Consider the following 11,472-nt stretch of genomic DNA (forward strand, 5'->3'; position numbering starts at 1 on the left):
TCTCTGACTCCTCTCTTATTCAGTTACATGCTACATGTATTACTCATTCATGTTTTGGATCCATACACAATTACACATATTTAAATTTTTCTTGTTCTTCATCAGCTTTTTTAGTTTCTTTATTTCATTTCTATTTCTTGGTCTATCATAATTGTACAAGATTTATTTTTTTATTATTATCAATACTTAAATGTATTCGTCGCAGAAGAGAAAACAAGAAATAATGCAGATGAAGCATGAAACAACATAACATGTCCATTGTCCATTATTTCTATTTGTTGGAGGGGGGGGGGGGGCATTTTGTGAGTGTTAAACTGTTAATACATGGTTGTAAATGTAGACTTGCCATCATGTTTGAAAAGTGTTTTACAGCTGTTTTAAAACAAAAGCACCATCCCAAAGTCAATAAATATACCAGTAGTGACTTTGATAGCAGTATTCCGGTTTAAATATATGTATTAAAAATAACAAAAAAAAACAAAAACAGAAACAACATCATTGCAATGCCCCCCCCCCCCAAATGTTGTAATGATCTTACAAGTAAAAATATAATTATCACAAAAACATTGGAGCAACTTTAGAATACCCCACCACAAAAATTAACCAGAAATCAATGTAAAATCACTAAAATGCATCAAGAAAATCATTGTAAAACCATTTTTTTGCATCGCCAATGCAGGGATCGGAAATCAGCATCCTCAGCAAAAATTTACGAAGACGGTCCCTATTCTCGGAACAGCGCCCCTACTGTTTAACCCCTATTTGGTCGGGTATTCTAAAGTAAAGCCAAAACAACAACAACAACAATATCACACTCATTCATATTCATGTCTTCGAGATAGCTAATTTAATTTACTTAGACCTAGGTCTAGACCTACATGTATCTGTATTTTATGATTTTATTAATATCAAAACTAGTAGTACTAGTAGACCTAGGAGTAGGCCTATACCACGAAGAATAGGATAATGATTAGCATTAGCCTTAGGATAATAGGAAGTTAGGAACACATCGTCCCTATTTTCACGAAGTGACGGTAGTGAATAAAAATCGCATTCACTTTGCGTTACGATTTTTCCTCACTAGTAGTGAGGAAAAATCACTGTGAAAATAGGGACGACATGATTAATAACATTAGATAAACTTTCTATATAATCAAATTTTTATGGTAGATCGTGATAAAGAAAAAAATAATTATAATAACACAGAAATGCAGGAACAACAATGAAAAAACAACATCATGTGGTAAATTGTGTAGATACATGTATTATCAAAATAGTGCCCTACGGCTACGCGGCGCGGCAGAGCTAGCAGTTGCAACTCCACTCCACGGCCCTGTAGTACCGTTCGGTACCCGTTTCTTTATGTACGCCTCACCACCCGGCCGGGAAGTTACACGGGAAGCGGTGGCGAAATCGAAGAAAACAATGATGAAACAAAAAATGCTCATAAGTTCCTTTTACGAAGCCTGTACGTAAGTTAAAGACATTTTTATAAAACGTTCATTGGTACAAACAATTGCCACTCACACACTCTAACATGACAATTGATAAAGGTCATTCTTCTTACCAAAAAGAAGGTCTTTCTTGAGAGCCGTAGATCCCGAGCTGAGTGATTGCTTTTGTTATCCGAAGAGTTTCGGGTATAGGTTAATCAAGGTTCTGTTGGCTTGCATTTGGCTTACTTTACGCTACGATATTCGCAAATTCTCTCAATTCACCTGCGCAGCTTCAACAAGAACGGCGCTCGATTCTTGCAGAAATTGGCTTTCAATATTCTTATTTCTCGCAGCCTATGAACAGAAAATAAGCCATCGCTCAGCTGTTGACCACACAACCATGGATCAAAATGAACTGGAACAAAAACACAGGAATGAACGGAAAGAATTGCAAGGTAAAATTTATTTCTTACACTTTTGACATGAGTTTTTCAGGGATTTTTGACACGAATGCAGTATAAAGTACTTTAATGAAATTCCTATGAATGATTGTGTAGATATTTGTCACTGTTGTTTGTGCTCAGTCCCACAGCTTTGTTTTGACTTTTGTTGTAATCTCCTCATTATTTAGAAATAAGGAGCAGATGGAAATGACAAGATCTGCTAAAAAGGAAAAACTATTTACAATGTTTACAGCAGGGTTGTAGCTCTCATACATAGATCTAGGTCTACATGTACAAATACAAGTTTACAACTTACAAAGTTGATGACTGAACATTTTTTTCTTCTGATCCCCTCATGCTTGCCCTAAAAATAAAAGGCTAAAGTTTGCACCTTTTGATTTATTGTAAATTTTGATTGACATCAATTTAACCCAAAAGTAAGGAATGTCTGCATATATGTATACCAAGATCAAGTAAGAAATACTTTAATGTTTACCAATTGTTATATTACAGCTAAGATTCAAGGAATAAAGAAAGCTGCACCGAAAGGAGACAAGAAGAGGAAGAAAGAAGCAACCGAAGAGATCGCTAGACTAGAAGCAGAACTTGATCAGAGGCATCAGGCTGAGCTTGAGGCTAACGAGGCAGCTGTACCTCTGGATGCAGCTCAGAATGTGAGAAGATACTGTAAACTGTAAAGCCCCAAAAAATATTTGTTTAATCAAGATTTAATATTCAAGATAAATAGTTAAACTGCACCATTAAGCACAAGCACATTATACACAACATTTATCCTGTAATAATCTTTAGGATTGAAGGACACAGGACTACCATATGGACTATAATAATGAAGATATTTTCCATTTTCCATTCGTTACATAATAATAATAATAATACATAGGATTTATAAGGCGCCAAATCCACTGGACAGTCAAATGCTCAAGGCGCAGTAAAACAGCCAAAACATGGTGGGCTGAATGTGGAATTGGAAATAAGGGTTTTGAAATTTACTGTATTCGGGCTAAAATGTTTGTCCAAACAGTCTGTAGATTATAATTTGAAGATCAGGTGTATTGATTTTGCTGTTTTACTTCATTATTTCTTAAAATGACTCTCATTTTAATTATGTTAATCATCTATTTTATATTCATAATGATTATTACATTTCATTGTTTTGTTTGTTTGTTTTTACTTTACAGGAGGTAGCAACGGAAGAAATGCTTGGAGGACTAGACATCAATGAAGAATCAGGAGATAAACCTCAGAAGCTTTCAAAAGCACAGAAAAGAAGAGTGAGTCCAAGTCTTTGATGATTAGCCACCCTCACCCTCTTAAAAAAGAAGAGCAATATAAAATGACTTACCAGTGGGGTTGTTTTACAAAGACTAAGATTGAATTTAAGTTGGACTTAAATATGGCAAGCCAATCATGCCCCTGGTTGCTCTCATCATTGGTTTCTCAATTATGATCTTTAGATGATATTTTTTCCTTCAATAATGAATTATCAACAAATGTAAATTCTGTAGATTTGTAACCATGATTTGTACGTCCCTTGAGAGACCAATGTCAGTAAATGGTGAGAGCAAACAGTGGCATAAACAGCCAGCCATAGATAAGTCCAACTTAAAGTCGATCTTAGTCTTTGTGAAACAACCCGCAGAAAATTTGGAAATTTGATAAAGCATAAATGAAATGATGTGTAATAGACCCACATGCGGAAAGGTGATTACACAATATTTAATAAATTGCAGGCCAAGTATAAGAAAGAAAGAAAAAAAAACATGAAGAATGAAGTGGATTATGAATAGTCCAATAGTAAAATGTACTTGATGTTCTTTCATTGTGAGTGAGAAAGCTGCTCATACATGTAAATGCATTAAAGTCCCCCTCCCCCCCCCCCCCCCCCCACTATAAAAGAATGTGATTGATTACATTTTGTTTAGATTGAAACACCGTTTACATGTCATGATAAGGTCATGTCAAAAAGTAAAAGGCCCCTAATCGATTTCATTTATTTGTTTATTTTTCTTGTTCATCTTGCTATTGGAATGAAGCAGTTGAGCGTTCATTTTTGTTTTGATAGTATACATTTAATAGTTTACAAGTATGTATTATTGAATTCATCACAGAATAAGAAAGCTCAAGAAGAAAAGGAGAAGGTAGAAAGGATAGCCATCGCAGAGAAGGATAATGTAAACAGTGCAAGAAACATTGAGAATAAACAGTTTGCATGTATCACATCAAAGAGAAATCTACAAATAAAACAGGTGAGTGTAACAAGTAGTAGTAGTAGTAGTAATGGTGATTATTTTACCTGACTGCTAAGAAAGCATAAATACTTGTTAGTAAGCAACCAGAGGACCGACGGCTTTAGGTCCTTTCTTCAAAATGTGATAGTTTTCAAAATCTCAAATCATATTCTGAAATTTACATTGCTTTTAAAAGGGTATGAAGAAAACTGTCTCCCTTGAACAATTTAGACATTTGTATTGATGTACTTCAGTTCTGCAGAAAGGAAGGGAAGACAAGTACACGGAAAGAAGAAGATATGAAATTTGCATGAAATCATAGAGGAATTGTTGTGACCTGACTTAATGTGTAAACATCTCAGTGCATGGTGTCATATTTATATTATAATTCTCTGCTATTTGATATTATACTATTATGCAAATTAAAATAATTTGAGGTTCTGGGTACCCCTACATTTGAGATGTAAGATGGAATAAACTGGCCTGCTCCTGTAGCTGTTATCTATTCCATCCAATGCACTGTTATTTCCCTCTCCTCCTTATGATCGATCCTAGAAAACAACACATTTTCATTGATTGTTTATTTAATTGATTTTTTTTTACCCCAGATACCATCAGATGGTCATTGTTTGTACAATGCAGTGGTTCATCAACTATCCTTACAGGGTATTGAGGTGTGTATTATTCTAAACCAGCTAAAATAATGAATTAGTGTATCGCATTAGCATTTACTGATATATCATTGTCACACAGTATTGGTCAAGTTCATTATTAGGGGACATTGGTTTTTTCCTTTTTTTTTCTTCTTATTTTTAAAATATTTTTTGCAAGTAGTCGGTCTATTAAGAAGACCAACTAGTCTTGATATCATACTTGTGTCTTTCAGTTCAGCCAATTTACAGACTCAGTATTGGGTATAGTGCCTTTTCCTTGAAATTACAAAACTCTTCCCAATTTACTCCACAAAGTAGTATGAGGGTTGCTTAAACAGTGATAAAAAAAAACTGATGTCCAGTTATGACACTCAGTTCAAGTCTTGTGAAAGCTGTAAAGTGATTGTCAAAGACCATATCTGAACTGAAAAATGAAATGGATGAATTTTATATCAACAGAAAGCTTGTAAGCCATATATTACAATAATATCAATTATATGCCATTTTAGTGTCTGTCAGAGGAGTATCAGCCCTCTGAAAACTCAAAACCCAAAGCTTTGAAATCAAAAGTTGTCAACCTAACGAAAACTTGCTATCAACTTAATGACATCATCTTATGTGGAGTATGCATATTCACAATGACTTTGCATTACCGGTAATTAAGCACGGCTCATCGCCTCAGCTCTATAGGTGAACCGATTGGGTCCACATGTTATGTCGTCACTATAACTTCTGAAAATTTGACCCCTGTTGACCAGTTGTTTGTAGGGGGTGCGGAAAATAAGGTTTTAATTTGCTTTTGTGCAATAATGAAAGGGTGAATACTTTTTATTCCTATATATTTGTATTCTATTGCAGGAGAAAATGGAGTTGGTTAGACAGAAGGTATCAGATCATATGAAATGCAATATCGATGAGTTCTTGTGCTTCCTGACAAAACCTGATACAGGAGACATGTTGACACCAGGTGAGCCATGTGATAGATGTCTGTTAGTACAGGCATGACTGAAGCTGGGTGAAATAGATTATAGAAACAAGTAGAATTTGACTGCAAGTATTTCTTATTTTCAATAGATTGTTAGAGAAAAATTGTTATGTTTAAAATAACCCCTTACTCCAATTAAATTGTGATTTTCAGCAGGACTGGATCAATTTGGTCATTCCAGGGCTGTCTTTCACAAAGATCCTAAGTTGAACTTGTCTCTAAGTTGGACTTAACAATTATGGAAAGCCATTAGCATCTATGAACATACTGTATATTGTGAGAGTTGTTTTAAAAGGCATAAAATGTTGATTCAAATCATTCATATTTTCTATTATCAAGGAGATTTTATGTGCTTGATGTGGAATTTATAAAAAGTCTAAAATACTTGAATTTTCACTTTTTAATATTTTATTTTAAGGCTACAAATGGCTTTCCATAACTTTTAAGTCGAACTAAGAGTTAAGTTCGACTTGGGATCTTTGTGAAACACCCCTCTGAATCTATACATCAATGCTTATGTACTACATAATCAACCTAGATCCCAATTGCTTCTGAACAGTTTATTTCACAAAGTAATAATAATCAAAAGACCAGGGTTCCGTCTTACAAAGAGTTGCGATTGATCCAAATCATTCGCTAGTCCTCCCATCAATTGCAAGTTTGCAGTCTCTTATCTCTTATGTATATATATAGTTGCGATAAATATCAACGCTTTGTAAGACGAGGCCCAGTACTCAACTTTATCTTTAACTGCTAAAGATCTATTTTGTATTATTATTCATTTGTTTTTACTAGATGAATATGAGAAGTATTGTGATGATGTTGCTAACACAGCTGATTGGGGTGGTCATCATGAGGTAATTAGTGAGAGGATCTGTTCTACTGGGCCCTGTTTCATAAAAACTTGTTGTCAATAACAAAATGCTAAATTTGTATGACAAATTTGCTCTCAGCCAATCAAATGCCATGATTTCAGTAGCTTTTAACAGTTATTGTGACTTGTTATTGCTAACAAGTGTTGTGAAACAGGGCCCTGTGCCTCAGTCTTCAACTCTCTTATCTACTTCCAGTCTGACTACCCCCCCCCCCTCTCCCCCTCTCCTCTCCCTCCCTCTCCCCCTCCCTCTCCCCCTCCCTCCCTCTCCCCTCCCTCCCTCCCTCCCTCTCTTTCTCTCTCACTCTCTCTCTCCCCCACCCCCTCTTTCTCTCTCTCCCTCCTCCCTCCCTCTCTCTCTCTCTCTCTCTCCTCCCTCCCTCTCCCCCTCCCTCCCTCTCTTTCTCTCTCCCTCTCTCACTCTCTCCCTCTCTCACTCTCTCTCTCTCTCCCCCACCCCCTCTTTCTTTTTCTCTCCCTCCCTCTTTCCCTCTCCCCCTCCCTCCCTCTCTCTCTCTCTCTCTCTCTCTCTCTCCCTCCCTCTCCCCCTCCCTCTCCCCTCCCTCCCTCCCTCCCTCCCTCTCTTTCTCTCTCACTCTCTCTCTCTCCCTCCCTCTCCCCCTCCCTCCCTCTCTTTCTCCCTCCCTCTCTTTCTCTCTCACTCTCTCTCTCCCCCACCCCCTCTTTCTCTCTCTCTCTCCCTCCCTCTCCGCCATCTGTCCGTCAGTGTCTACATCTAATTTATTCTACAACTCTCCTCTCTTCTCTTTTATGTTAACTCTCCATTTAAAAAAATTCAGTAAACTCCTGTTATTTGTCCAAGCCACTTGGTCATCACATGTCCTACATTACCAAGTTGATTGGACAATCCACATATACAGTATATTTTCCTTTCAAAAAATTGTTTTTTAACCTTGCTTTACTTGGGTTATTGAATTAATACAGTTGTGAGGTATACTAGAGTATTGGGTGTGGGAATGGTCATTTCGTATGTATCTCCTCATACACTTATGTTGTTTATATTACATGAGAGGTAAAGTTTATTTGTAGTTCAACTATATGACTGTCATATAAGTATAAAACTAATGATTTATGATTCCCTTCATGAGGCACTGACAACATGTTTACAAAATTGAGCTCTGCAGACAATAAAATCACTGTGAAAAGTACAAATGTAATGAATAGAATTTAAGTCACAATTTTAGGCGTATCAAAAAATCTATGTTCAAATTTAATGTCGTGAATTTCAAGAATGCCCATTACAATAAATTTATGTAGTACCGTGTCCGTCACCAAATATTCGCCATGTTTGTTATGAATTTACCTGAACCCAAATGCATTTAATTATTAGGTTTTTAATTTGTATGTTTTGAATTTTGTGTCAGATGAAAGCCATAACAGAGGTATACAAGAAACCCATTGAAGTACTGCAGGCAGAAGGTCCACTACTGAAGATGGGAGAAGAGTTCAAAGGTCATCCTATTATGCTATCGTAAGTTAAATAGTTGAAATATCAAACAGTTTTTGAGCGTCAATTAATGCCTGGCTGGAATGCTCCCCAGGGAGTGGAGATTGTGCACACAGTGTGTGCGGGCAAGCACTGAATCCAATGACCGGGGTAATAGTATATCTGTAAAGCGCTTAGAGACGTCCAAGATGTATTAAGCGCTATAAAAAAGCTGAATATTATTATTATTATTATTAACAACCAAGGATCAATGCATCTATTCAATTACATCACCGGTTGATGCTGAAACTGTCTTTATACCTTTCAATACCACAATTAAAATATTTAAAAAATAGTAATGTTTAAGGATGATACTTTGTGTTGGAAAAATATAATGTTTGAATAGTGTATTTCTTTACGAAAAAAATGGAAAAATATAACTTCAGCTGGCTGAAATATACAGATATAGTCAAACCTATCTATAGCAACTGCCAAGTTAAACACAAAGTGGTCTTTGGAGACAGGTGGTCTTTGTGGACAGGTTCCTAGAAACCATTTTCAAGGGAAACAAACAAATGTGGTCTTTGTAGACAGGTGGTCATTAAAGCAGTGACTACATGTAGTAGAGAGATTTAGCTCTGGAAATTGATAATATATTGCCTCTAAAAATTTGCTCTGCAGAGAAAAACTATAAAAAACAGAGCTCCTGAGAACTTTGTATACCTTCTTTACTTTATAGAGGAGTTTGATGCTGTGAAACATTTTTTTGAAAGTCTTTCCCTATGGTTGGATTCACATTAATCTACCGGGACTGGGTATTATAAAATTGGGGGGGGGGGGGGGGGGGGGGGTGGATGTGGGAATTTTTTGTCATACTATTTATCCTTTAATTCGTTAAAATGCACTATACCTGCTTTGATTTTTCAGTACATAAACATACCAACATCCTTTTGACACATTCCCTTTGCTATGACCTTAAAACTTCTACAGGTACCACCATCATGCATACGGCCTTGGAGAGCATTACAACTCAGTGATGGAGAGAGAGAAGAAACTAGCTGAAGATGAAACATAACACACAGCCATACACCTAGACCCGAGTGAACCAGGCTGTGCTGATTATGCAATGTGAATGTATCATGCATAGCCAATGCTTCTATGACCGTGCTTAATAGCATTCATTGGGAAGCTATATGAGGCTATCGTGTGAGAGAAGATACTAGCTGACAGTGACTTGCAAGACTCTGCACTAATTTCAAGACTATATCAACTATTGGCAGATAATTAAACATTTAGCCTGATGGTAGTGAAGTAAGAGAATTGACTGAAGAGAGACGACATAACAGGCACTGAAAATGTGTGAGATGTTATGCAACATCGTCTGCTTGTGCAAAACATGCTTAACCTGAAATGTCACCCCGGCCCCCCCACTCCGAGAACGGACGGACCCCATGCGTGTTGCCAAAATGTCCTTTTCGTAACAAAAGAAAAAGGTCGACCCGTATTGACTTTACACACCGGACTTTTGCTGAAAAGGGGGGGGGGGGGGGGGTGCTGAAAAAGGCTCGTATACAAAAGAAAAAGGTCGAGCCGTATTGACTTTACACACCGGACTTTTGCTGAAAAGGGGGGGGGGGGGGGGGGGGGTTGGTTGGAACACGCATATGCGTACCCTAAATAACACTGAGTGGGGGGGGGGGCCGGGAATGTCACACATCTCAGTAGCGTTCATGGAGCTCTTCAGGTGCTATGCCGGGGCTGTATTTAAGCGTTTTGCAATTGATAATAATCATTACTTTGAATTTTTCCAAGCATTGAACTTTGATAAAATGATAAAATTGCCCAATCAAAGTTTCACCTTTGCAATAATGCAAATAATTTTTTTTAAATCTTCAAGGTCAAGTTTTTTTAAAAATCATTATATTCATCCTATTCCTTTAGGGTTACAATCATGTAAGATTTTACTATTGGATTCATTGTGATTATTGATTGTATAGTTACATGACAATTATATTTTTTTATATGGACCAGTGATGGCCTGGTGGTAGAGTCGCTGCCCGGCAAGCAGTAGATGCAGGTTCAAGTCCCGCTGGTTCCAAGATTTTTTCTGACTTGTTTTTCAATACAGATCGATCAATCGATCTTATTTACTGGGTGTAAGCCACAAATATGTTTAAATAATTGAAATTTCTCCCAGGAAGCATTACATTTATAAAAGTTATTGTCATATGGCGGACTAATGAATATTAATGAGTCAGAATGAATCATGAGAACTTGGGTATTTGTTCTAGTTCATCGTGACTGTGCCATGGACCAGTGATGGCCTAGTGGTAGAGTCGCTGCCCGGCAAGCAGTAGATGCAGGTTCAAGTCCCGCTGGTTCCAAGATTTTTTCCGACTTGTTTTTCAATACAGATCGATCGATCGATCTTATTTACTGGGTGTAAGCCACAAATATGTTTAAATAAATGACAATTATACTTAATGAATTTTTATTTATTGTCATAACATATCAGTGAAAATTATAATAAAAATGTACAGAGAAATTGACCATTTTGTTAATGGTCAAACAAACTGAACAGCCAATTGTATTTTGTGCTACAGTGTATATGGAAAAGTGTGTATGTATAAATAATGTTCAAACTAATGTCCAACTGTCAACTGGAACTCTATTACCTTCAGAATAAAAAATGAAGAAAATACCAGTAGACCAATTTCTATATGCTGCAGTATTAATTTTGTATGTCATCTATAATGCTCCCATGTATGTTAAGTGTATTAAAAATATTGTTAAGGTTACTGGTTTCAAACAACAGAGCCTGCTCACAAGGTTCACTGCAAAATCTTGGAACCAGCAAACTTGACAACTTGGGAAGTATGATGTCACACTTGGGATACTCTCCGCCATTGTCTAGGTTACACATGTCATGTAATAACTCTTGTCTCCATTATGGATTCCAAAATGGTCTATGAAGGCTTCAAAGTACATCCAGTTTTTTTAATGGAACAATGTATTTCGACACGAGACATACATATCAATGCAACAAATTTCTCTCTCATTTTATTACAGAATTTATTTACAACAATATTTACAGAACGCAATTTGAATTGGCAAAAACATTACACTGGTACACATATCTTGACAAATGGTACTTACAGATGTCAACATTCCTATGATAATTTTACCTTACAAGAATGGTCAATTTACATCCAACTGGAAAGGGACTCAAATTAGTTTCTTCATTCATTGTTGTTTTTCTTGATATTCGTATTTTTCAGAATCATAATTTACTTTGCAGTACAGCCAGTACAGCATGCATTTTCATGCCAGAGTGTTAATTTATACACATTCCTGATTTTACTTGATATCACAATGATATACTAAG

General features: G+C 36.5%; 2 protein-coding genes across 2 annotated transcripts in view; one reads left to right on the plus strand and one right to left on the minus strand.

The window, feature by feature from the left end:
• LOC100888112 (sorting nexin-16) overlaps positions 1-1,678 on the minus strand; it is a 53,254-nt gene extending 51,576 nt beyond the window's left edge. The window contains exon 1 of the mRNA XM_030975693.1: positions 1,568-1,678. The gene's annotated coding sequence lies outside the window, so the exon portion shown is untranslated. The remainder of the gene's footprint in view (positions 1-1,567) is intronic.
• A 34-nt stretch (positions 1,679-1,712) lies between these two features.
• Positions 1,713-9,523, plus strand: LOC590568 (deubiquitinase OTUD6B). Its single transcript, XM_030975694.1, has 9 exons — positions 1,713-1,891; positions 2,393-2,553; positions 3,079-3,171; positions 4,009-4,146; positions 4,737-4,802; positions 5,640-5,748; positions 6,562-6,623; positions 8,026-8,132; positions 9,078-9,523. Exons 1-9 carry the CDS (start codon positions 1,837-1,839, stop codon positions 9,160-9,162), a joined length of 876 nt encoding a protein of 291 aa, XP_030831554.1. The 5' UTR covers positions 1,713-1,836; the 3' UTR covers positions 9,163-9,523.
• The last annotated feature ends 1,949 nt before the right edge of the window (positions 9,524-11,472 follow it).

The sequence above is a fragment of the Strongylocentrotus purpuratus genome, unplaced genomic scaffold (assembly GCF_000002235.5).
Source record: "Strongylocentrotus purpuratus isolate Spur 01 unplaced genomic scaffold, Spur_5.0 spur5_scaffold_8, whole genome shotgun sequence".
NCBI lineage: Eukaryota > Metazoa > Echinodermata > Echinoidea > Camarodonta > Strongylocentrotidae > Strongylocentrotus > Strongylocentrotus purpuratus.

Coding starts and splice junctions, on each gene's coding strand:
- LOC590568 (XM_030975694.1), top strand. CDS start 1,837: ATGGATCAAAATGAACTGGAACAAAAACACAGGAATGAACGGAAAGAA. Junction 2,554..3,078: donor CTCTGGATGCAGCTCAGAAT/GTGAGAAGATAC, acceptor TTTACTTTACAG/GAGGTAGCAACGGAAGAAAT. Junction 8,133..9,077: donor GGTCATCCTATTATGCTATC/GTAAGTTAAATA, acceptor AAACTTCTACAG/GTACCACCATCATGCATACG.